Here is a 27,786-nt window from a genome sequence, read left to right as displayed (position 1 = left end):
GCTATAAGGGAGTCCTCACTTGCCCTATCAGGTGTATTTACAAACCTTTCCTCCGCCTCCACTACCAAAGCTTGCAGCTGTTTCTGGGCTTCACGAGATTTAGTTTTATATCTGCTAATTTTCTGAATATAAAGGCCTCTGACGTACGCTTTGCAAGTATCCCACACCACACGCACACTTGCCGATCCAATATTTTGCGCAAAGAACTCTTTCAATTCCTCCCCCACGCCATTCTCCCCATCTACCAATTGTAGCCAAAACGGGTTAAGCTTCCACGTCCCGATCCCAGGGAGACGCCTAGTGCCCGGATGCAAGTCTATAAAAATCGGGGAATGGTTGGTCGGAGAGACTTCTAGGTAAGTATTTAATTTCCGCCACCAGCGACAACACATCAGGTGTACCTAGAGCTAGATCAATCCGTGACAGCGAATGGTGAGAACTAGAAAAACATGAAAACTGACGCACATTCGGATTTCTCACCCGACAAAATGTCATGTAAGTCCAGTTCCAGCAACACACTTGCAAAGTTAGAGTCCCTATTAGCTCCCGACATCCCTCCCCTATCAAGTGTTACTGAAGGGCAAGTATTAAAATCACCTATGATCAGAATAGGGCATTGGGGTAGATCCTCAACATATCTCATAATTTCTTTTATTACCTCACTACTGTAGGGAGGGGGGAATGTACACTGCAACTAATATAAAGGACCAATGATAACAGGTACAGTGGAGACAAACATACCGTCTATTATCGTCCATGCGAGACGCATGACATATAAATGGCAGAGATTTATGCACTAGAACACTTACACCCCTAGAATGAGAAGAGAATACGGAGTGAAATGCGCAAACAATCCACGGCCTTTGCAGGACCGAAGTAGTGTTAGTAGATAAATGAGTCTCTGACAAACAAAATATAGCAGGGTGAAAGTGTTGAAGTGCCATAAACACCACAGTACGTTTATTTGAATCACCTAAGCCCCTAACATTCCATCCAATTATCTTAAGACTATTTGCCATAGTACCGTAACAATGCATTCATTATCCACGCACACCACAGCCATCATAGATGTTAGCTCTTTACTCCTCATACACCACCGAAATATTGGGACCCTGCTCCACCCTGCTCCCATTACCAACCCAAAAAACTAACCCCAAAACAAAACAACTAGCGGCAAGGACATGATTCCCTACCCTGAAAAAAACCACCAGTAGGGCGAAAAAACTTCCCTACGGTCAGCCATACACATGGCGGAATATGTGCCACAGGAAAATCCATGGAAGAATGTATGCATAGAACGGGTAACCCATGCTGACCTGCCCACATGTAGGTGAATCTGCAGCGTGCTAAACATACTCAAAGTGCATAAAGATATTTAAACATTTTCAGGTGACACCCGCAACTCGTCACCAAAGTGACTTTATGATCTGCGGATCCTACATATAAAACTCAGCATAAACAAAAGGTCGTGAAAAACAGTAGACAGTAATAAGGACCGACAAATACTTAAAGCATTAATATGCAGAACATATCAAACATGTCTCTGAACACATCTGTCATATCTCATGTGCTCCAACACTAGAATAGGCAGGACGCTCATCCCACAGGAGCCGAAGTCTTCAGCAAAGGCTCATTAATGTCAATCCACTGCGCCACCTCTAGGGGGGTGTCAAAGAAACAAACTTCTCCATGCGCCACTACGCGAAGCTTGGCTGGATACAACATGGAGTACGGGATTTGTAGATTCCGAAGGCGCCTTTTCACATCCAGAAACTTGACTCTCTTCCGTTGGACCTCTGCAGAGAAGTCTGGATAAATCGCAATTTTGCTCCCATTAATCAACAGCTCCGGATGATCTCTTGCTTTCTTAACCCCTTAGTGACCAAGCCTGTTTGGGCCTTTATAACCAAGCGTTTTTCTTCCTTTTTTCATCGTCGCGTTCCAAGAGCTATAACTTTTTTATTTTTTCGTCTATATAGCTTTATGAGGGCTTGTTTTTTACGGGACAAGTTGTAGTTTTTAATGGAACCATTTTTGGGTACACGTAACTTTCTGATTAACTTTTATTAACTCTTTCTGGGAGGGAGATGGGGGAAAATAGCAATACTGCCACTGCGTTTTTACATTATAAATTTTACAGCGTTCATTTTTCGGTACAAATAACATAATATCTTTATTCTCTGGGTCAGTACGATTACAGTGATACTAAATACTTATAATTTTTTTACGTTTTACTACTTTTTATTTTTCATTGGTATCATTTTGGAGTAAATGGCGCTTTTTGATCGCTTGTTATTACGTTTTTTTCGGTGGAAACTAAGAATAAATTAGAAAGTCTTTTTTTTTTTTTTTTTTTTTTTTTTTTTTTACGGCGTTCACCATAGGGGATAATTTATGTAATATTTATGTAGTCCGGGTCGTTACGGACGCGGCAATACCAAACATATGGGGGATATTTTCTTTTTGCAATTTTTTTCATTGAAAAGCGTATTTTCTATGAAAAAAAGAGCATATTTTTTTATTTTATGGAATTTTTTTTATTTAATAAATGTGTATTTATTTATTTATTTTTTTACTACTTAAAAGTCCCACAAGGGGACTATAATATACAGTATTTTGATTGCTTTTAAAATGTAATGCATTATCTCTATAAGGCATTACATTTCAATAGCGATGCTATTCAAACCTTGACCAGCAGGCTGCGCCAGAGAGGCACAGCCTGCTGGAAATAACTGAAGACAGGCTCGGGGCCCTGAACGGAAGCAAGGTAAGCTTCCGAACACATCAGCACCCCGCGATCTTATTTTCGGGGTGCTGATGGGAGACAGAGGGAGTCCGCTCCCTCTGTCACCACTTTACATGCAGCGGGCGCCATTGCGCCCGGCATGTAAAGGGTTAAACAGCCCGGATCGGCACTCCTGCCGGTCCGGGCTGTTAGAGCAGGGTCCCGGCTCTCATGTGAGAGCCGGGTCCGTGCTCCCCGCTGCACGGGGGAGCCGTGCAGCGCTTAGACCGGGCCGCCGTAAAAACGCGGCAGCCCAGCCTAAGGCCCCTTAGTGACTGCCGTAAAAACACGTATGGGTGGTCACTAAGGGGTTAAGTATAGTGTCCCTGAAGTGTAGCAGCTTCATTAGAACTGGACGTGGTGGGGCCCCTGGTGGCGGAGCGCAAAACGGCACTCTATGCGCCCTTTCAATAGCAAACATCCTGGACAACAAGTCCTTGCCAAATTTAATTGTAATCCAATCTTCAAAAAAGGATACTGGATCAGGACCTTCAGCTTTCTCGGGGACCCCCACCAACCGGAGATTGTTTCTCCGTGAATGATTCTCTAGATCGTCAGTTTTTTACATCAACAGGGTCACATTATGAATAACCCTGCCCAGATCTCTTTTAACAGGGGGCAGTTGATCCTCCACTGTGCTCACTCTAGCTTCAACCTCAGTCATCCTATCAGTGACTTTTTTAAGGTCTTGGCGGAGAAAGGAGACACTTTCTTGCAGGCTTCCCATGTTAGCGGTGAGAAGAGCAAGCGAACTGTTGCTTTGCTGGACTGCCTTAAAGATATCCATAAAAGTAGGCTCACCAGTAATTTCATCAGGCTGTCCCATCTGTGTGTGCTGAGGACATAACGTCTGTGGAGCATGACTGGTTTAAAATCTGAATTTGTGTTATGAGAGGTGACAGAATCCCTTTAACCCAGTGCCGGCCATGCTGAGGCTTTCTGCCTCACAGCTGTGTCCCCTGATGTGATGGTGGACGGTGCAGGCGTCTCAGAGGAAGGTAGGCTTGTGACTGAGCGGGCATATTTACCCGGCTGAGCCGCCAGGTCCGCGGCCCGCACCTCCGATGCAGCGCCATCTTGTTTTACCGACGTGGACGCGTCGGCCTACCTCAGGTCCCTCTCCTTTCTGTCGGTGCGTGTCATGGCACTCTGTATGGGGTCCTTACACTCTCCGGTGCCCCACAGTGAAAGATTTGAGCAGCGGCGCTTGCTGCAGAGACAGGATTGTTCAGGATGGCCAACGGCAGGTCAGGAACTCCCCTCAGGCACGTCCGCTCACATGCCCAACCAGGCCACGCCCCCATATTCTGAGTTTTTCAAGCAACGAAGGCCCCATAGAAATTAATGGGTCTGCGTGAAAACCGCAAGCATCTGCAAGAAAGTGCGCATGCGGTGCGATTTTCACGCATGGTTGCAAGGAGATGATAGGGATGAAAGCAACCCCGGACTAGTGTTGGGCGATATACCGGTATCACGATATACCGCGGTATTAAAAAAACTGCGTTATGGCAATATCGCTGTTTCCTAAATACCGCAGTATTTCGTGACGTCATAGAAGCGGTCATGTGCGCTGACCGCTTCCAAATCTGCGGCCGCCCTCCCCAGCATGAACCAATACGGGACATTTGCAGAGTACTTGTACTCCTGCAAATGTCCCCGATACCTGCTGGCCGCTTGCAGCGGCGCTCTTAGCAGTTCGGCCGGCATGGGGGAGGGAAGGAATTCTGTGACTCGCATTCCCGGCATCCGACCTCTGAGAGGACGCTGTGATCCGCGCAATTAACCCCTCAGGTGATCACAGTGTCCTCTCAAAGGTCGGGTGCCGGGAATGTTCTTAAGTCTCTGCATTGGTTGCAGTGGGCAGTGCGCCCCCCCTCCCTCCCATTAATCATTGGAGGCCACAGGGTCGTCCCCCCATATTTGGTGGCAGTGGGCAGTTCCGATCGGTGTCCCAGCAATATAATGCTGGCGCTCTGATCGGTTACCATGGTAGCCAGGACGCTACTGAAGCCCTGGCTGCCATGGTATGTTAGTGAGCAGCATTATACTCACGTGCGCCGTGGCGGCCCCTTCTTCTCATAGGTCTGTGCGGCGCATTGCTAATGCGCCGCACAGACAGAAGAAGGAGCGCCCAGCGGCCACGGCGCACTACCATGGCATACCATGGCAGCCAGGGCTTCAGTAGTGTCCTGGCTACCATGGTAACTGATCGGAGCCCAAGCATTACACTGCTGGGACTCTGATCGGAACTGCCCACTGCCAGCAATGATGGGGGGACGACCCTGTGGCCTCCAATGATTAATACTGGGGAGGGAGGGGGGCCCACTGCCACCAATGATGGGAGGGGGACCCTGTGGCCACTGCCACCAATGATTAATACTGGGAGGTGGACTGCCCACTGCCACCAATGATGTGGGGGGGGACCCTGTGGCCACTGCCACCAATGATTATTACTGGGGGGGCGCACTGCCCACTGCCACCAATGATGGAGGGGGGACCCTGTGGCCACTGCCACCAATGATTAATACTAGGGAGGGAGTTGAGTTACAAGAGGGGGCTGATAAGAGGGAGAGGCTGGGAGGCACATGAGGGGCTGATCAGAGGCTGGGGGGGCTGATTAGAGGCTGGGGGCTGTTTTGGGGACTTTTGGTTGGTCAGTGGTCACAAAATAAATGTGTTATTTATTTAATTGTTATAATTGGTATCGGTGAGTACTTAAATAAGAGTATCGGTACTCAGTCTAAAAAAAAAAATGGTATCAGGAGATCCCTACTATAAACCACTCGTTCTGGTACAGAATTAACCCTGTAATGTTTTTGTTGTTACTAGAAGTCAATTGACTAGTTACAGATACCCGAAATGGTGAAAAATTACATATAAAAGTATAACAATTAACGTCTCCTTGTGGCTGCCCCTGTCCCCATACAGTATAACGTCTCCTTGTGGCTGCCCCATACAGTGTAACATGTTCTTGTGGCTGCTCCCATACAGTATAATGTCTCCTTGTGGTCCCAAGTGTTTTTTTCTTCTAAATAGGCATTTATCGCGATATATATCGTTATCGCAATAAATTTCTTAATATCGTTATCGTGGGAATATTTTTGATATCGTCCAACCCTACCCCGGACCCCATTAAAGTGTATTCACTATTATTTTCCCGTACAACATGGTTATAAGGGAAAATAAGTAGCATTCTTAATACAGAATGCTTACTAAAATGTGGATTGAGGGGTTAAAAAATTTAAATGTACTCACCTTATCCAATTCTGTATTAAGAATGCTATTATTTTCCCTTATAACCGTGTTATATGGTAAAATAATACAATTAATAGAAAACCTAATCCAAGTCTGAACTTCAGTGAAGAAATCCAGGTTTGGGTCTGGGTACCACATTCAGTTCTTTCTCACACGAGTGCAAAATGCATTGCACACGCGCGGAAAAAACTTAACATTGGAACGCAATCAAAGTCAATACTGACTGCAATTGCGTGCCTACTCGCGTGGTTTTGCCACAATGCACACGCCATGTATCCAGAGCAAATCCGGAACGCCCGTGTGAAAGAGGCCCAAGGGTGATGGCACACAGTGCAGTTTTGACATGCAGTAAGGATGCAGTTTACAATTTAGCCAGTTTAGCAGCCTTGTTAAACTGGCAGGATCGCAAGATCGCGTTCCGGAGGCGGCTCACTCACGCATCGGCGCGTCATCTCGCGAGACGCACAGGCACGCGCGTTCACAGGAACTGCAGTTAAGCGAGTGGATCTGCAGCCTGCCAGCGGCGATCGTTCGCTGGCAGGCTGTAGATGCGATTTTTTGCAACCCTAACAGGTATATTAGACACTATTTTGATAACAGCGTCTAATATACCTGCTACCTGGTCCTCTGGTGGTCCCTTTTGCTTGGATCGACCACCAGAGGACACAGGCAGCTCTGTAATAAGTAGCACCAAGCACCACACTACACTACACCCCCCCTGTCACTTATTAACCCCTTATTAACCCCCTGATCACCCCATATAGACTCCCTGATCACCCCCCTGTCATTGATCACCCCCCTGTAAGGCTCCATTCAGACGTCCGTATGTGTTTTACGGATCCACGCATCCATGGATCGGATCCGCAAAACACATACGGATGTCTGAATGGAGCCTTACAGGGGGGGGGGGTGATCAATGACAGGGTGGTGATCACTCCATATAGACTCCCTGATCACCCCCCTGTCATTGATCACCCCCCCTGTAAGGCTCCATTCAGACATTTTTTTGGCACAAGTTAGCGGAAATTGATTTATTTTTGATTTTTTTGTTTTTTCTTACAAAGTCTCATATTCTACTAACTTGTGACAAAAAATAAAATCTCACATGAACTCACCATACCCCTCACGGAATCCAAATGCGTAAAATTTTTTAGACATTTATATTCCAGAGTTCTTCTCACGCTTTAGGGCCCCTAAAATGCCAGGGCAGTATAAATACCCCACATCTGACCCCATTTTGGAAAGAAGACACCCCAAGGTATTCGCTGAGGGGCATATTGAGTCCATGAAAGATTGAACTTTTTGTCCCAAGTTAGCGGAAAGGGAGACTTTGTGAGAAAAAAATATCAATTTCCGCTAACTTGCGCCCCCCCCCCCAAAAAAAAATCTTCTATGAACTCGCCATGCCCCTCATTGAATACCTCGGGGTGTCTTCTTTCCAAAATGGAGTCACATGAGGGGTATTTATACTGCCCTGGCATTTTAGGGGCCCTAAAGCGTGAGAAGAAGTCTGAGATCCAAATGTCTAAAAATGCCCTCCTAAAAGGAATTTGGGCTGCAAAAAAGTGTCACACATGTGGTATCGCCGTACTCAGGAGAAGTAGGGGAATGTGTTTTGGGGTGTCTTTTTCCATATACCCATGCTGGGTGAGAGAAATATCTCTCTATAATGACAACTTTGTATAAAAAAAATGGGAAAAGTTGACTCAATTTCTCTCACCCAGCATGGGTATATGTAAAAATACACCCCAAAACACATTGCCCTACTTCTTCCAAGTACGGCGATACCACATGTGTGACACTTTTTTGCAGCCTAGGTGGGCAAAGGGGCCCAAATTCCAATTAGTACCTTTAGGATTTCACAGAGCATTTATTTTACACATTTTGATTTCAAACTACTTCTCACGCATTAGGGCCCCTAAAATGCCAGGGCAGTATAACTACCCCACAAGTGACCCCATTTTGGAAAGAAGACACCCCAGGGTATTCCGTGAGGGGCAAGGCGAGTTCCTAGAATTTTTTATTTTTTGTCACAAGTTAGTGGAAAATGATGATTTTTTTTTTCTTACAAAGTCGCATATTCCACTAACTTGTGACAAAAAATAAAAACTTCTATGAACTCACTATGCCCATCACAAAATACCTTGGGGTGTCTTCTTTCCAAAATGGGGTCACTTGTGGGGTAGTTATACTGCCCTGGCATTTTAGGAGCCCTAATGCGTGAGAAGTAGTTTGAAATCAAAATGTGTAAAAAATGCCCTGTGAAATCCTAAAGGTGCTCTTTGGAATGTGGGCCCTTTGCCCACCTGGGCTGCAAAAAAGTGTCACACATGTGGTATCGCCGTACTCAGGAGAAGTTGGGCAATGTGTTTTGTGGTGTCTTTTTACATATACCCATGCTGGGTGAGAGAAATATCTCTCTAAAAGACAACTTTTCCCATTTTTTTTTATACAAAGTTGTCATTTGACAGAGATATTTATCTCAACCAGCATGGGCATGTGTAAAAAGACACTCCAAAACACATTGCCCAACTTCTCCTGAGTACGGCGATACCACGTGTGACACTTTTTTGCAGCCTAGGGTGGCAAAGGGGCCCACATTCTAAAGAGCACCTTTAGGATTTCACAGGGCATTTTTTACACATTTTGATTTCAAACTACTTCTCACACATTAGGGCTCCTAAAATGCCAGGGCAGTATAACTACCCCACAAGTGACCCCATTTTGGAAAGAAGACACCTCAAGGCATTTTGTGATGGGCATAGTGAGTTCATGGAAGTTTTTATTTTTTGTCACAAGTTAGTGGAATATGAGACTTTGTAAGGAAAAAAATTAAATAAAAAAATGATCATCATTTTCCGCTAACTTGTGACAAAAAATAAAAAGTTCTATGAACTCACTATGCCCATCAGCGAATATCTTAGGGTGTCTACTTCCCGAAATGGGGTCATTTGTTGGGTTTTTCTACTGTCTGGGCATTGTAGAACTCAGGAAACATGACAGGTGCTCAGAAAGTCAGAGCTATTTTTTGTACCATAGTTTGTAAACGCTATAACTTTTACCCATTTACCCAAACCATTTTTTTTTTATTATCAAAGACATGTAGAACAATAAATTTAGAGAAAAATTTATATAGAAATGTAGTTTTTTGTGAAAAATTTTACAACTGAAAGTGAAAAATGTCATTTTTTTTGCAAAAATTTCGATTAAAAATACAAAAAAAGTAAAAATGTCAGCAGCAATGAAATACCACCAAAATGAAAGCTCTATTAATGAGAAGAAAAGGAGGTAAAATTCATTTGGGTGGTAAGTTGCATGACCGAGCAATAAACCGTGAAAGTAGTGTAGTGCAGAATTGTAAAACGTAGTCTTTTCATTAAGGGTGTTTAAGCTAGGGGAGCTGAGGTGGTTAAACTCTGGCTAGCTACAATAAAAACTGCACAGGCTCTGACTGGACCACCGGGGAGGCGGGGGATTCCTTGATGGGCCCCCAGTCTCCTGCGCCCGAGGAGTAATTATTTCTCCTTTCTCAGGAGAGATCATTATTGTAACCATTAGGTGGCAGTATCGCACAGTGATGCAGCCTCCTACTGGTGTACATTGTATAGGAGGCCCAGCAGTATCTTCTAGACTTCTGGGGCTATTTCTGGGGCTGCTGGCTGTGAAGGAAGCTAGGTGTCTGGCTCCTCCTGCTGTCAGGAAACTGTGGCTGCTGTAGAGAAGGACTTCTCTGCTGGACGGATTTCTCAAGTGTGTGACAGTAGTGAGCTGTAGGGGATTTAGCAAATAGGGGATTTGTTTACAGCAGACACAGATCTATGAATGTGTGCATTGGCGGGACTCTTCCCTAGGTCCCCCCTAATATTTCTGCTTTAGGTGCACCCCCATAAATGCCCCAGTTCCAGATGCCTCCCCAATGCCCCCACTCTAAAAGCAGCTCTAATATTTAATTTTCTCCAGTTTCCCCCCTAGTACCCCTGCAGCTGCTTCAGGATCCCTACTACTACCCTGCCTCAGGTGACCCTAATGCCTCTGCTTTAGGTACACCCCCGTAAGTGACCCCAGCTTCACATGCCCCACTAATATTGCCTCTTCTCCAGTTACCCCTGCTCAAGGATCCCAACTATTATCCTGGTGACCCTAATGTCTCTGCTTCAGTTATGACCCTCTGTTTGTGCCCTTTGCTCACGTTGCTCCTCTTGCACCTTTGCTTGGGCTTTGCTAAAGGTTGTGACCTACAAAGGGGGTTGGACTTACGGTATGCCGGAAAAATTCTGCACGGTGTGTCATATTCTCCAGTATTGACACATATGGTTTACATGGCGGCAGTGATGATATTCCGTATTTACAGGCATCACTGCTGCCATGTAAAGAGATACTGGTGGTCGAGGATTTAAAGGGGCTGTGCAGGTTTTCAAGTTATCCTCTCCACACCATAGGGCAAAAAACTATATGAATATTGGGATCCGCTTTTGCAACCCACACTGATCCCAGGAACGGGTCCTGTTCCCCCTTTTTATGGTGTGACAGGCTACACATACGCCCTGCTGCCCCATTTATTCTCTTTGGGACCACTGGAAATAGCCAGCGCTGTACTCCACCATCTCCAGCGACCCCATAGAGAATGGATGTGTCACGACTGTGACTGATCCAGACAGGTCTGGGAGGAGAAGGTCGCAGCGACTTGCTACTCGCGATAGCTTGTGAGTTTGCTCTGTGGTTCAGGGTATGTCATTAGGGTTTTGCCTTGTGAACCTTTTTGTCCTGACTGGGAGTTTGTAGGCATCCTTCTCAGGTGAGTCCTGTCTGCCACTCCCAGCTACTATATTAGTTTCAGTTTCACTTGCAGTCATTGCCAGATATAGTCCTTATTTCCAGTGCTATTCTGACCTTTGATGGAGATCGTTTGATGGTATTGCTTTGGAGCTCTCGTCTGGTGTGGACTGTCGTTATTGGGATCACCTTCTCTGCTCGTGACTGGATAAGTCGATCTATGTTTGATTGTTTGTTTGTTGCTGTCTTCCCCTGTTGTTCTCCTAGACGTGAGTGATGGTGACTAGTGCTCCCATCTGCCTTTCCCCAGTCTAGTCTTGTTAGGGTGACTGAGGGTGTAGGCATCCTGCTCGCCGCACGGGTTCACACCCCGTCTAGGGTATCAGGGCAGACAGGTGCCAGCTTAGGGTTAGTCAGGGGTGACCGTTCTATTTCCCATCCGTAGATAAGGGTCCCCCTTCCCCTCCGTCTGGTGCGACACGACTGCTGTTGGGATAGCGGTCGTGACAGTATATCGGCCATTTAAAAAAAAAGTGACTTTTTTTTTTTTTTTGCTTGCTGTTTTGCTTTGTATTTTTCTGTTCCACTATGGATCCGGTTACGGCTTTGGCAAAACAATTACAGGGGTTATCCCTGGAAGTGGCAGGATTAAAAGCAACAGTGCAGCAGCAGCAGCAGCAGCAACAGCAATCCTTGGGTTCCACCGTTGCTACGGGAAACCAAGGTACTCCTGAGCCAAAAGTGGTTTTACCTGATAGGTTCTCAGGAGGAAGAGACCAATTTGTAACCTTCAGAGAAGCTTGTAAATTGTTCTTCAGGTTACGCCCTAGGTCCTCCGGCGGTGAGGAACAACGGGTGGGCATTGTAATTTCGCTCCTGCAAGGAGATCCGCAGGCTTGGGCTTTCTCCCTACCATCAGACTCTCCGGCCTTACGATCAGTGGAGGAGTTTTTTAAAGCCCTGGGTCTCGTATATGATGACCCGGACAGGGTCTCACTGGCTGATTCTAAGCTACGTAGACTTCGGCAAGAGAACCGGTCTGCTGAACTATATTGTTCCGAATTCCGTAGGTGGGCTACTGATACATTATGGAACGACTCGGCCCTTAGGAGTCAGTTCTGCCAGGGGTTGTCTGAAAAATTAAAAGACGCGCTGGCTGTATACGAGGTCCCTGGGTCTCTTGAGGCTGCTATGTCTCTGTCCATAAGAATCGACAGACGACTCAGGGAGAGACTATTAAATTCTACAGAGGCCTCTATAGGGCAGGGTTCGGTTTGTTATGATCCAGTCGAACCAATGCAAATTGGGGGCGCCACTAGACGGGTAAATCCTTCTAAGGTCCGCCGTAGGTCAGAGGTTTGTTTTCATTGTGGGGGGAGGGGTCATTTTGTAAAGGTATGTCCCTCAGAACCCAAGAGACCACAAACAAGGGAGCCGGCGGAAAACTAGAGTCCCCAGATTGTGCGGAGGATAACAGTCTGGGCGTATTTCTTTCCTCCATACGCATGTCTCAGTTTTTGTTGTCCGCTACCGTTGAGGCGGGCAATAAGACTGAGATCTGTTCCGTCTTTTTGGACAGTGGGGCAGGGGTCAACTTGGTGGATTCACGGTTTGCTCAGGCTCTGGGTTTTACTCCGGAACCGGTACGCAGAACTATTCCTGTTTTTGCCATCGACTCCTCCCCTCTTACTCAGAGAGAGTTAACTCAGATCATCCATAACATCCATCTGCAGGTAGGGGACCTCCATAAAGAACATATCTCTTGTTATGTCCTGGACGGTCTTCCGGCTCCTATGGTATTGGGGCTTCCCTGGCTGGTGACCCACAATCCAGTGGTGGATTGGCAGGCCGGGGAGATTGTGGAGTGGAGTGAACATTGTAAGGACAACTGCTTGAGTAGTAGGTTCTCTACACTCTCTGTAACATCTCTACCTGCCTTTCTGTTAGATTTTATGGATGTGTTTTCTGAGAAGGGTTGTCAGGGGTTACCACCTCATCGTCCATATGATTGCCCGATTAATCTTGTACCTGGGGCAAAACTACCTAAAACCCGGTTATACAATCTTTCCGGCCCGGAGAGGAAGGCTATGAAAGATTATATTTCGGAGAGTTTGGCTAAGGGACACATCAGACCCTCTTCTTCACCCGTGGCTGCAGGTTTCTTTTTTGTTAAAAAGAAAGATGGGGGCCTGCGTCCTTGCCTGGATTTCCGGGAATTAAACCGGATAACTATCCGAGATCCCTATCCTCTTCCTCTCATTCCCGACCTCTTTAATCAGGTTGCTGGTGCTAAATGGTTCTCTAAAATGGATCTCAGAGGAGCCTATAACCTGGTTCGCATCAAAGAGGGGGATGAGTGGAAGACGGCTTTTAATACTCCAGAAGGGCATTATGAAAATCTGGTCATGCCATTTGGTCTTACTAATGCGCCTGCGGTGTTCCAACATTTTGTCAACGATATTTTTAGTCACCTTATCGGGAGATTTGTTGTGATATATCTTGATGACATCCTGGTCTATTCTCTGGATTTGGAGACACATAAGATCCATGTGAGACAAGTGCTGCAGATATTAAGGGCCAACAAATTGTTTGCTAAATTAGAGAAATGTGTGTTCGCCGTAAAAGAACTGCAATTTCTGGGGTATGTGTTGTCAGATTCAGGTTTCCGCATGGATCCAGAGAAAGTCCGGGCGATTATGGACTGGGATCTGCCTGAGAACCTGAAGGCATTGCAACGTTTCCTGGGGTTTGCCAATTTTTATAGAAAGTTTATAAAGAACTATTCCTTGGTGGTCAAACCACTGACTGACATGACCCGAAAGGGATCCGATTTTTCCAAATGGTCACATGCAGCCAAAACTGCCTTTACATCTCTGAAGGAGAGATTCACCTCGGCCCCTATTCTCGTACAGCCAGATGTCTCGCTTCCTTTTATTGTAGAGGTTGATGCATCAGAGGTGGGGGTGGGAGCGGTACTTTCTCAGGGCCCGTCCCCTGGTGAATGGCGTCCGTGTGCTTTCTTTTCGAAGAAATTGTCTACTGCAGAAAGGAACTATGATATTGGCAACAGGGAACTTTTGGCTATTAAGTTGGCCTTTTTTGGAGGGGGCGGTTCATCCCGTCACAGTGATTACTGATCACAAAAACTTATTATATCTAGAGTCTGCTAAACGTCTCAACCCTAGACAGGCTCGGTGGTCGTTATTTTTTACTAGGTTTAATTTTGTAATAACCTATCGCCCGGGGGCAAAAAATACTAAGGCGGATGCATTGTCTCAAAGTTTTCCTGGAGGGGGTGATGTTGAGGTACCAGAGCCTATTTTGCAAAAGGGGGTGGTGGTCTCTGCATTAAACTCAGGTTTAGAGGGGAGGGTGTTGGAAGCTCAGGGGGACGCCCCGGCCTCCTGCCCCTCGGGTAAACTGTTTGTGCCAGAAAATTTACGCCTGGAGATACTAAAAGAACACCATAACTCCACACTGGCAGGACACCCGGGTAGTAAGGCAACCTCTGAATTAGTGTCTCGTCGGTTCTGGTGGCCTAAGTGGCGCCAGGAGGTGTTTAATTTTGTGTCTGCATGTGCTACCTGTGCTAGTTCTAAGGTAGATCATACTCGTCCAGCAGGGCGTCTTTTACCTCTGGCCATCCCCAACAGGCCTTGGACGCACCTATCAATGGATTTCATTACGGATCTACCAGTATCAGCTGGGAAGACTGTTATTCTTGTAGTTGTTGACAGATTCAGTAAAATGGTGCACTTTATTGCTCTTACCGCATTGCCTAATGCTAATACACTGGCTCAGGTTTTTATTGACCACATCGTGAAGCTTCACGGGGTCCCTTCCGATATTGTTTCGGATCGTGGTACCCTATTTGTTTCTAAATTTTGGAAAGCTTTTTGTTCTCGTTTAGGGGTTCATCTGTCGTTTTCTTCATCTTTCCATCCACAGTCCAACGGTCAGACTGAACGTACCAATCAAAACCTAGAGACATATTTGAGATGCTTTGTTTCCGAAAATCAGGAGGAATGGTCATCTTATTTACCGTTAGCCGAGTTTGCCATTAATAATCGTCGTCAAGAATCCACAGATAAGTCACCATTTTTTTGGTGCGTATGGTTTCCATCCTCAGTTTTGTACGTTTAGTGAGGGGGGGCCATCTGGGATTCCCGAGGAGGAACGATTTGCATCTTCACTTTCATCAGTGTGGCAGAGTGTGCAAGAAAGTTTGAAGAGAATTGGTGGTAGATACAAACGTGCGGCTGATAAGAAGCGCTCTGAAGGTCCGGACCTTGGGGTGAATGACTTGGTGTGGTTGTCTACCAGAAATATCAAGCTGAAGGTTCCCTCGTGGAAATTAGGTCCGAGATTTATTGGTCCTTATAGGGTAATTAAGGTCATTAACCCGGTGGCTTTTCGTCTGGAGCTACCTCAGACTCTAAGTATCCATAATGTCTTCCACAGATCTCTACTTAAGAGATATGTAGAACCTCCTGAACCATTGCCACTACCGCCTCCACCGGTGGTTGTTGATGGCAGTCTTGAGTTTCAGGTAGAAAAGATTGTTGATTCACGATATGTTCGCCGCTCTCTTCAGTACCTGGTGCACTGGAGAGGTTATGGTCCTGAAGAGAGAATGTGGGTGCCAGCATCAGAGATAAAGGCGGACAGACTTATTTGTGCTTTTCATAGGTCCCATCCGGAGAGGCCGGGTCTTGAGGGTCCGGTGGCCCCTCGTAGAAAGGGGGGTACTGTCACGACTGTGACTGATCCAGACAGGTCTGGGAGGAGAAGGTCGCAGCGACTTGCTACTCGCGATAGCTTGTGAGTTTGCTCTGTGGTTCAGGGTATGTCATCAGGGTTTTGCCTTGTGAACCTTTTTGTCCTGACTGGGAGTTTGTAGGCATCCTTCTCAGGTGAGTCCTGTCTGCCACTCCCAGCTACTATATTAGTTTCAGTTTCACTTGCAGTCATTGCCAGATATAGTCCTTATTTCCAGTGCTATTCTGACCTTTGAAGGAGATCGTTTGATGGTATTGCTGTGGAGCTCTGGTCTGGTGTGGACTGTCGTTATTGGGATCACCTTCTCTGCTCGTGACTGGATAAGTCGATCTATGTTTGATTGTTTGTTTGTTTGTTGCTGTCTTCCCCTGTTGTTCTCCTAGACGTGAGTGATGGTGACTAGTGCTCCCATCTGCCTTTCCCCAGTCTAGCCTTGTTAGGGTGACTGAGGGTTTAGGCATCCTGCTCGCCGCACGGGTTCACACCCCGTCTAGGGTATCAGGGCAGACAGGTGCCAGCTTAGGGTTAGTCAGGGGTGACCGTTCTATTTCCCATCCGTAGATAAGGGTCCCCCTTCCCCTCCGTCTGGTGCGACACGACTGCTGTTGGGATAGCGGTCGTGACAGGATGGAGAGGCAGGGCATATGTTTGACCTGCCACTCAGTCAAGAAGGGGGATCAGTGGGGGCTCCATCGTTCAGACCTCCACGGATCACTTAGTTATCCCTGATCCTGTGGATAGGGGATAACTAGAAAAGTGGACACAGGCCCTTTAACAAGCGAGCATTTCTATTTCAGTTTGATACATATTTTGGGCCGATGCTCTCCTTTGCCCTGTGCTAAATCGCGCAGGGCAAAGGCATTTTCAGGAGTTCCGATGACGAACCGGGCTCTCCATGGGGCTGCCAGGAAGTCCTGTGACATCACCGGCACTGATGGCCGGGCTTTAGCGCTGCCCTAGCCAGTAGAACAGCTAGGGCAGCGCTAAAGCACGCCGATTAGAGCCGGTGACGTCACCGACCACCTTGCCGGGGCGGAGGATTCCACCCAGCAGTGTGTTGTTGTAAACAAAAGAGCCCGTGCCCTGCGCAAAGGGCAAGGAAGCGCATCGGAGCATGAGATGCCCCGATGCTAGCATCAGGATTTTCTGGGTGAAAATATGGGTATGTCCGGGTTCAGCTCTGAAACCGGACATTCCCTTTAAAGCAAACTGAGAGGGATAGAGACCTTGGGAGAGACCTTGGTTTATCACTCTGCCAGATTGCTAAGCAGTTCACTAGGATGAATTGAAATGACAGCAATAGGTGCACAAAAATTAACCTCTGCACGGATGGATAATCTGATTAAATGTACGGCACGTCGTGATACATTCTGTACTAAACTGGACACTACATCTCAAGCTTAGGGTGGCAGACAGTGTCTACACAAACCATCAGAAGGCGTTTATATGACACTGGGCTGTGAGCCAGATGTCCAGCTTTAGGTGTTCCATTGACCTCAGTGCACAGAAAGACTGCAAAGGATGCTGGAATGGAGGTCTATCCTCTTCAGTCATGAGTTCCACTTTTGTCTAGGATGCAATGATAGCCAGAGATTGGTCTGGAGAGCCCGTGGGTAATGCCATGAAGAGGCCTTCATAAAGGAACATCAAACTGGTCCTACTCTCAGAAGTATGGTGTGGGTTAACATAATGTACAGTAGCCAGACCCCTCTAGTCTTCATTTCAGGTACACTAACAAGGTGTTACATTGATTTGGTCATGAAACCAGTAGTACAGCCATTTCTCCAAACTGTCCCAGTAACTGTTTTTCAACAGGAAAACGCCAGTCTGCGTGTTGCTTGTGCTACTGTGAGCAGCTTACCTAAATGTGCTACCATGCCCTGCAGTGTCTCCACACTTGCTATTCATGCTGCGATCCTGATGCTGAGGCTGTTACTAACAGACTTGGGCATCAGGCAGCAATGGGAGATCACAGAGGGCAGTAGCGATCGTGGGAGAAAAATGTTTTACTATGGCAGCTGGGATGTTACAAAGGTTTCCATAACCAACTGCCTATTAGGCCAAATTTTGATAGATGCAATAACCCCTTAATGACCAGCCTGTTTTGGGCCCTACTGACCAAGCGTTTATCTTCCTTTTCTTCGTCGTGTTCCAAGAGCTATAACTTTTTTATATTTCTGTCTAAATAGCTTTATGGGGGCTTGTTTTTTGCGGGACAAGTTGTAGCTGTTAGGCCCCTTTCACACGGGCGAGTTTTCCATGCGGGTGCGATGCGTGCGGTGAACGTATTGCACCCGCACTGAATCCTGACCCATTCATTTCTATGGGGCTGTGCACATGAGCGGTGATTTTCACGCATCACTTGTGCGTTGAGTGAAAATCGCAGCATGCTCTATATTGTCCGATTTTCACGTGACGCAGGCCCCATAGAAGTGAATGGGAAGCGTGAAAATCGCATAGCATCCGCAAGCAAGTACGGATGCGGTGCGATTTTCACACACGGTTGCTAGGAGAAGATCGGGATGGAGACCCGATCATTATTATTTTCCCTTATAACATGGTTATAAGGGAAAATAATAGCATTCTGAATACATAATGCATAGTAAAACAGCGCTAGAGGGGTTAAAAAAAATTAAAAAAAATTTAACTCACCTTAGTCCACTTGATCGCGAAGCCGGCATCTCCTTGTGTCTCCTCTGCGCTGAACAGGACCTGGGGTGAGCTGCTGCATTAAAAACCGGTTAAGGACCTTTGATGACATCATTCCGGTCATCACATGGTCTTTTACCATGGTGAATCACCATGGTAAAAGATCATGTGACGTACCATGTGATGACCGGAGTGACGTCATCAAAGGTCCTTAACCGGTATTTAATGCAGCAGCTCACCTCAGGTCCTGTTTAGTGCAGAGGAGACACAAGGAGATGCCGGCTTCGCGATTAAGTGGACTAAGGTGAGTTAAAAAAAAATTATTTTTAACCCCTCTAGCGCTGTTTTACTATGCATTCTGTATTCAGAATGCTATTATTTTCCCTTATAACCATGTTATAAGGGAAAATAATACAATCTTCAGAACATCAATCCCAAGCCCGAACTTCTGTGAAGAAGTTCGGGTTTGGGTACCAAACATGCGCGATTTTTCCGGGCAAAAAAACTGACGCCCGTGTGAAAGAGGCCTTAATGGCACCATTTTAGGGTACACATAACTTTCGCATTAACTTTTAATAACTCTTTCTGGGAGAGAGATGGGAAAAACAGCAATATTGCCACAGCGTTTTTACGTTATAAATTTTCCGGCGTTTATTTTCTGGTATAAATAACATATCATCTTTATTCTCTGGGTCAGTACGATTACAGCGATACCAAATACATATATTTTTTTTTACATTTTACTACTTTTTTGCAATAAAACCCCCCCTTTTTTTTATTTTTTTTTATTTTTTTTATGTTTTTGCATTGCTGCTTCCCAAGACCCATAACTTTTTATTTTTATGGAGTTGTGTGAGGGCTGGCTTGATTTTTGCGGGACGACTTGTATTTTTCATTGGTATCATTTTGGAGTAAATGGAGCTTTTTGATCGCTTGTTGTTACGTTTGGCAACTAAGAATAAATTAGCAATTCTATCTTTTATTTTATTTTTATTTACAGCGTTTACCATAGGGCATAATTTACGTCATTTATGTAGTCCGAGTCATTACTGACGTGGAAATATCAAACATATGGGGAGCTTTTTTTTTTATTGAAAAGCGTTTTTTCGATGGAATGTAATCTTTTTTTTTTTCCACCACTTAATAGTTTCACAAGGGGACTATAAAAGCTTTTTGATTGATTTTAAAATGCAATGCATTATCCCTATAGAGCATTGCATTTTAATGTCAGTGCTATTCTGACATTGACCAGCAGGAGAGGTGCAGCCTGCTGGAAATTATTCAAGGCTGGTCTGGGGGCCTACACGAGACCCCAGCCAGCCTTCACACACATCGGCATCCCGTGATCGCATTTGTGGGGTGCCGATGGGAGACCAAGGGAGTCCCCTCCCTCTGTCAGCACTTTACATGCTGTGGGCACCATTGCCTGCGGCATGTAAAGTGTTAAACAGCCAGGCACTCCTGCCAGTCCGGGCTGTTAGAGCAGGGCCGTGGCTCTCATGCAGCGCTTAGACTGGGCCACCGTAAAAAACGTGACCGCTGAAAAAAGGTGTATGGGTGGTCACCAATGGGTTAAAGAAGTTGCACAGAAAGTATATATTGATGGCCTATCCTCAGGGCAGGTCATAAATATCTGATTGATGGGGCTCCGACACCCGGCACCCCCCCCCCCCCCCCCCCCCCAACAGCTGTCTGAAAAGGATGCTGAGCTCCATGCGAGTGCCGCTTCCTCTTCATTACACTGCTAGTTGTCTCTCTTGCAGCGGAGGCGCAGTGTAATTACAAGTACACACTTCATTCAGGTGAATGGGGTTTGTCGCTGAGACACAGGGCAGTATAATGAAGAGGAAGTAGTGCTCGCATGGAGCAGCATCCTCTACAGACAGCTGTTCGGCTGGGGTGCGGGGTGTTGGACCCCAGCCGATCAGATGTTCATGACCTATCCTGAGGATAGGGCATCAATATATACTGTCTGCACAACCTCTTTAAAACAATAATAATAGGTTGTAAAGATGAACATATCTTGTAATACAGTACTTATAGGATCAAGCATGATAAAATGAAACAAGTGCATTACCTCCAGTTTTTAGTATGTGTTGCACCATGTTCAACTCTTAGCAAAGCATATCGAGCAGCATTTAAGGACAATCCTCGGATTCCATCACCCCATTCTTTTTCTGCCCTAGATTTAAAATTTCACATACAGATTATGGCTTGTATTATTACTACAGCAGAATACAGTATATGTAATAAATAGACCTTTTAGGTTGCTTGACCATTTGGGATCCGGGGAAATCGTTATGAGTAACAGACACATTTCTGTGACACAGCTCATCTGAGTTATAGTGATCTATGATCCTGTGAGCCAAACCATGAGACTACTGTACTGTACTCACAGCATAATTTGAGTACAGGATAGTAGACACATGGTCGGGTTGGAACTCACACCATCAAACATCACAATCATGCAGTGAGTCCAGGTCAGACTAGACGTGGTCACACAGACCATTTTTCTTAAACCACATACGGCTGTGTGAAAGAAGCCTTACACTTTATATTGAAAAAAAAAAATCTGTCAAATGCATTGTTAAAAAAATAAAACGCACACATTTCCCATTTATTTTATATAAGTTACATGGCAACTGGCAAAAAATAGACAAACACACCCATATGAAATACACCCTTACTACATCATAAACTTAACACATTTTACCCATTCTATCCAAGCTTACACAGGACCTAATGTAGAAGGTATATACCGTACCTCATGGAGGTCCAATAGTCTCTCCCTGTTCTGATAAAGGTAGTTTACAAGCCTGTAAACGAGATGTCACTGTGCTGGCCACGCCCCCCCCCCCCCCCCTTTTACTGCCGTCTACTCTCTGCTAGGATTCTTAACCCCTTCAGCTGCACAGCTCTGCAGGCAGTGAGGAGACAATGCTGGGCACTGCAGTTGACATACTAGAGAGAGCATTGCACAAAAAGGTAGGGGAAAGATCCTGTGTGTATTACCAGTGTCATTATACAAGTGGGACTTGTAGTCCTACACATACAACATGCTGCAGAGTCTCCCAGCAGGCAGACATGTCACTCAGGGCAGCTCTTGTATTCACTCCCTTAGCAGTGCAGGGGAAGGGGCAGAGATTGTTTTTATTGCATGTAAACAAAGGGCCAGAAAAGAACCAGGGAAATGAGGATATATATATATATATATATATATATATATATATATATATATATATATTATTTTTTTTTGCATAAAACTTGCTTAGGCCTCTTTCACACTTGCGTTGTCCGGATCCGTCGTGTACTCCATTTGCCGGAATTACACGCCGTATCCGGAAAAACGCAAGTGAACTGAAAGCATTTGAAGACGGATCCGTCTTCAAAATGCGTTCAGTGTTACTATGGCAGCCAGGACGCTATTAAAGTCCTGGTTGCCATAGTAGTAGTGGGGAGCGGGGGAGCAGTATACTTACTGTCCGTGCGGCTCCCGGGGCGCTCCAGAATGACGTCAGAGCGCCCCGGGAGCCGCACGGACGGTAAGCATACTGCTCCCCACTACACTTTACCATGGCTGCCAGGACTTTAGCGTCCTGGCAGCCATGGTAACCACTCTGAAAAAGCTAAACGTCGGATCCGGTAATGCGCCGAAACGACATTTAGCTTAAGGCCGGATCCGGATTAATGCCTTTCAATAGGCATTAATTCCGGACCCGGCCTTGCGGCAAGTGTTCAGGATTTTTGGCTGGAGCTGCGGTATTTTCTCCGGCCAAAAAACGTTCCGGTCCTGAACTCAGAATGCATGGGGATAATCCTGATCAGGATTCTTCCGGCATAGAGCCCCGACGAAGGAACCCTATGCCGGAACAAAAGAACGCAAGTGTGAAAGAGCCCTTAGCTCAGTTATATATATCAGATTTTCAGTGCTATATTATTTTTTTTCATAACTCGGACAACCCCTTTAATTTTAAACATTTCAATTTCTCTGCTTTTAAAACAAATAGTGATACCTCCTAAAATACTTTACATTTCCCATATATCTACTCCATGTTTGAATCATTTTGTAAATGACATTTTCTTTTTTTTGGGATGTTAGAAGGCTTAGAAGTTTAAAAGCAAATCTTAAAAAAAAAAATCTGAAAAATTTCAAGTGTTCAGGTCATGTGGTATTTTTATAGAGCAGGATGTTACAAACGCGGCGATACCCAATATGTCTACTTACACAGTAAGATGCTGACAATTGCCTAGGAGACAAAGCCCTCAGGCTGGATCTCCTGGGCTTCCGTAGCTGGCAGACTGACGCCTGTGGAAGGCACTGGGGCTGCGATTGCAACCATAGGCAGGGTGCCGATGGAGTCAGAGGGAGGCCCCTCCCTCTGTAAACCACGCACGTGCCGCGCTCAGTGCTGACCGCAGCATGCGAAAGGGTTAATCTGCCGGCATCACCGCATACAGTGATGTCGGCGGATGCAGCAGGGATCTGGCTATCACGTAGGTAAGGCACCACATTCCCCCACGTACATGTACGTGAACATGCGGGAAAGAGTTAAAGAGGATGTCTGGTTAATATTTCTTGGCTTACTGAATAGGAAATCATACAGTTTTCTAATATACACATTTAAAATTTTGCTCACACTTTGTTCTTATACCAGTCCAGTAGTTCCTGTATGCACAGTAGAATGGTATAGCCCATGGACCGGTCCTGTGTAATGTATCCATGGGCTGAATAAGACAAATGGAGTCATTTATCAAGCTGGTGTAAAGTAGATCTGGCTTAAATGCCCTTAGTAACCAATCAGCTTCCACCTTTCATTTTCCAAAGGAGCTGTGAAAAATGAAATACCCAACATTTTTTACTTGTCAATATTTAGCAGCTGGCCACTGGGTGCTAAGCACATAGGGGGATATTTATCATCAACCTTGAGCCAGAAAAGTGGCTTTAAAAAGTCGTCAGCTGTGTGTTTGTGACTTTTTACACTCTGCCCTATCAGGGGTGTGGAAAGGTTGGGAAGGGGGCATGGCCAACAGCCAAGACAAATTTATTTGTATTTACACCAGTTTACTGGCAAAAATGTAGCTAGATATCTATGGCAGCTCTGAGCTGTCAAAGATTTCTGTTTAGGTGCACGGACTGCAAGAGGATGCGCCAAATTTAGGATGAGGATTGCAGGTCATCATAAATTAGGTGCATCCTCCTGCGAGCAGGGGATAAATCCCCCCCATAGAGTAGACAGGGAGAAGAATGTAATAGCTGCACAGACAGACATGATGAGATGAGGCTGTAGTTCCTACTCCTCAATAATGACCGTTAGATACCTGTGTAAGTGGCTGATATTCCTCCTTTAAGAGTTTTACAGTGCCCTACATAGGTCTCTCCTCTATCTGGTGTCTGTTAATCTGCACTGATGTAACTCCATGTATTAAATAATCCTGCAATGTTACACAAGGCCACTAGATGCCACTGTGGGGTCAAAGATGATAAAAACAACATTGAAAGTGTTTAGTTGTGTGGCCTGGACAGAAGACAGGACTATAGGCCCAGCACAGTAAGTAAGACATGATGAGACATACAGTGGCCCTGTAGCATAACAGACCAGAATAACTACAGGGACTTAGTGTACAGAGACAGTGAAGCTAGCTGAGGTAAGGACTACAACACCCCTGATGTATATCCAAAAGCCTTTTGCAAAAAAATGCAATTCGGTATCCATTATGTAAGAAAAGTTAGCATATAAGAGAAGTGATTCCAGTACAGGGACAATATATTTATTAGTGGTCACTGTGTTCTGCAACTGTTTAGAAGTGTATTGTCAAGTTCTTGGTAAAGTAGTACACGAGTGTCTCAGCCCATTAGTCGCCATTTACCTTACACAGTGATAAATAAGTATCAAGGGTCAAATGACATTTTTTTTGTGGGTAAAATGACTGAAGCCATATTACGTCCATGCATTTAGTCCGTGGGAAGCATATGGACTAATCTGTGGGCTAAGCACAGGGGCCTACTGCACTGATACAAGTAAGGTATGTGAGCAGAATGCATATATATTAGAAAAGTGCATGATGTCCTAAGTTATAAACAAATACAAACCAGACTATAGAGTTTTGGTAGTTAACATTTGTGCCTTAATAGTACGTCATAGCTTAGGCGGTGGGCTTGTGCCATCACTTGCAGACTATTTTACAGCTGACACCCGGCTCTCACTGCCAAGACTCCTGTATTTGTTTTACCATTTCCTTGTAAAATAGGCACCTGAAGTTCAGGTGCCAATAGCGCTTTGGAATCTGTACACTCATACAGCGCTGAAATGTCACATTCCACTGTGGGGCTGCAGTGGATGCTGCTACTGCACATCTGATGTGCTATGCCAGGCTTTAGCAGAGTGGGCACAGGCTCCTGCCTGCACCTGCTAAAGCCTTCCATTGCACATCAGGATGACAGATGATAAAATGCCAGAAACATGTCCTAGAATCTGTGTTATATCTGTGCCCAGAGTACTGACCATCATAAACAGATTACTTTTAACATGTTCTGTTAACCAAGAAGCAATTTTCATTTTAATGGAGTTTGGTTTCTGCCCACTCAACTCATGGTTATGTCTTTCAAAAACCTAATTCCACATATGTTCTTCTCTAAGACTCCTTTGTGGATCTTCAATTTACTGTCTTCACATCGATATCTAAAAGTGTCCCCTAAAGCAGAATTCGTACTAAATTGTCAAAAAAAAACACAACTTATTGTATGCCTTGGTGATAGTAAAAAATTATTGTATTGCCCTGGGAAGGGGGCATGGCCAACAGCCAAGACAAATTTATTTGGACTCTATGGGACTCTATTCTGCTTTGAGCAAATTTCACTGTATTCAGAAAACAAATCTAGAAACAATCTCAAGAAAAGGGCTTACTGAAAAGTATACATTTTAGACAGTACGAAAGAAAGGCAAAGCTTGCTCTGTTGACTCACCCTCTGTATTCAATATACTTATAAATACATCCTGCTATTAGCATAGCAACTAATGCATAATACCACGAACAAATGAACATCAAAGCAAGGCATAAGCTCATCCCCACAAATGAGAGTGTCCTGAAAAGTAAACAGAAAACCAATTAGGTCAGATGTAAAAGCGAAAGAGGGTTGGTGTTGACGTTACAGAAAATGCGCTGCACGGTTAAAAATCATATTTCCTCACTCTTGCAGCAGAGACAGCAGTGGGACACAATTTTTGAAATTAGTTAAAATCCCACATTCCAATTATTGCCCCATACAAAAACAGAATCAATGATTAACCCCTTAAAGATGGGCCCATTTTTCTGTTCACATAGCCTTATGAGGGCTTATATTTTTTTTGCAAGGCAAGATGTATTTTTAATGGCAGCATTTCATTTACCATGTCTTGTATTGGAAAACGAGAAAAAAAATCTTTGTGGGGCAAAATTGAAAAACAAAAAACTGTTGAGCCAATTATTTGGGGGTTTTGATATCATGAAAAATGACATGACGTCTTTATTCTGCAGCTCAATACAATTACAGTGATACCAATCTTACAGTTTTTATTTTGTTTTATAATAAAAATAAAAAAAACATTTTCTTTGCATCGCCATTTTCTGACAGCCATAACTTAAAAATAAAAGAAAACAAAAGAATACAGCGGCTCACCACCTCACCATATGGAAAAGGACGGCTCCTCTAGGCTACAACATCATACCACCTCTACTGTTTGTTCCTGATGAATTTCACAGCACCCCTGGATGAATAATACATCAAGGGGGGGGTAGTCTTCGTCTAAATATGATGGATTGCACACCAATAGGCCATAATCGCACATAAAACACAATTCGTATTTATGCGTTTTTGAAGCGTTTCTGATGCGGTTGTCCTTCAGATGATCGCTGGACCTTGCAGTCTTCTCCATAACTTATGTTTAACCTATTTTTAATGTATTCTTATGTTATTTGCATTAATGCATAAGGGGTTATTTATTATTTTAACTCTATGGAAATAAGGTATGCATGAGAATTGAAATGAATGGAAGCCCAATCCACTCCACATATTAGTATTCACAAAAAAATGTGGGATTGTGGGTAGTGACATTCCATTTATAAGGAGTGAGGATCCGCTCACTCAGTTGGCCACTGAGGAAGAGGCGTAAGACCCTGAAACGCCTCTGGCATTACAGAGTGAGCGTGGAATCATTGAAAGGAAAAAGGAAGCCTGAAACCAAAGGAGAAAAGCAAAAAGACCTGCTTGAATCAGAATTGGAGGAGCAGTCGCTTAATGGTGACGTCAGCAGAGCGTCTATCCGGTCCCCTAGACAACCAGGTCACGTGGGACGCCACGCACGGCCGAGTACACCACATGGGACGCTGCTAGTGTACGGCCACCTGGGAACAGCGCTGCAGTGAGGCAGTGAAGAAGGGTAAGACCAGGCTCGCATATGAGCATCGCAAGTCGCATGAAGAGACTGTAAGTAATCATACTATCAGTCTCATTGTGAAGTCAGTACTATTGAGATTAACTGATATCCGTTACTGAATGTGCTTGATTTACGTTGCCGGATACCGGAACTGTGTTGCAATATAACTACTGCTCAGCCTGGTTTCGGCCATAGTGCTAAAGATATACCAGCAGAATCTACGCCCAACGGAAATAGGACTCTAATTGGGATATTGCCGGCACGCTGCCATATGTTTCATCTGATTGGGACATTGCCGTTACGTTGACATACTTTGACATATGTTTCATCAGCATTCTCAGTGATTGGTGCACACCATATAGCGGTTCGAATCTTCACTATAGTGTAACATTGTGTGTATAGCGCCATCCACTATATATGCGTTATATGTGTGCCTACATGCATGTTTTATATAATTTTTAGGGGTATGTTTTTAGAATATTAAAAGTATTATTATTACTATCATCACATATTGTGTTTCCCTTCTGAGTGTGCCCCTTCATATTTGCTTACACCTCATAACTTAAAAATTTTGGTATACAGATCTGTCTGAGGGCATGCTGCGGTATTTTCTCCGGCCAAATACTGTAAGAGTGACTGAACTGAACACATCCTGATGCATACTGAACAGATTGCTCTCCATTCAGAATGAATTAGGATAAAACTAATCAGTTTTTTCCGGTATTGGTATTCCGGTAGTGGCAAATTTGAGTCAGTATGTTTTACCTTCACTAATTTTAAAAATTTGAATTTCTCTTCATTTAAGGCGGCTAGTGATACCTTATAAAATAGTTATTACTTCACATTCCCCATATGTCTACTAGTCCTATTAACCTCATTTTGTAAATGTCATTTTATTTTTTAGGATGTGAGAAGGCTTTGAATTGTTAACCCTTTAAGTGTTACATAAGAATTAAAGGAAAATGGAGGGGAAATTTCAAAATTTCACTTTAGTGATTTTCCATTTTTATTCATTTTTTCCCGTAACACAGCAAGGGTCAAAAGCCAAACAAAACGTAGTATTTATTACCCTGATTCTGCAGTTTACAGAAACAGCCCATATGTAGTCGTAAACTGGCATATGGCAGGGTG

At 44.8% G+C, this 27,786-nt stretch overlaps 1 protein-coding gene across 4 annotated transcripts in view; it reads right to left on the bottom strand.

Annotated features, from left to right (window-relative positions):
• The window catches only part of SLC12A7 (solute carrier family 12 member 7), a 377,772-nt gene that overhangs the window by 77,623 nt on the left and 272,363 nt on the right, over positions 1-27,786 (bottom strand). For all 4 annotated transcript variants that reach the window (XM_044293095.1, XM_044293096.1, XM_044293098.1 and 1 more), the window contains exons 15-16: positions 25,206-25,325; positions 20,319-20,423 (exon numbers count right to left, since the gene is read on the bottom strand). In XM_044293095.1, coding sequence (XP_044149030.1) covers positions 20,319-20,423; positions 25,206-25,325 — 225 coding nt within the window. The remainder of the gene's footprint in view (positions 1-20,318; positions 20,424-25,205; positions 25,326-27,786) is intronic.

Source organism: Bufo gargarizans, chromosome 5 (assembly GCF_014858855.1).
Source record: "Bufo gargarizans isolate SCDJY-AF-19 chromosome 5, ASM1485885v1, whole genome shotgun sequence".
Classification (NCBI taxonomy): domain Eukaryota; kingdom Metazoa; phylum Chordata; class Amphibia; order Anura; family Bufonidae; genus Bufo; species Bufo gargarizans.
Note: the sequence above shows the minus strand (reverse complement) of the source record. Positions and strands in the feature narration are given on the sequence as shown.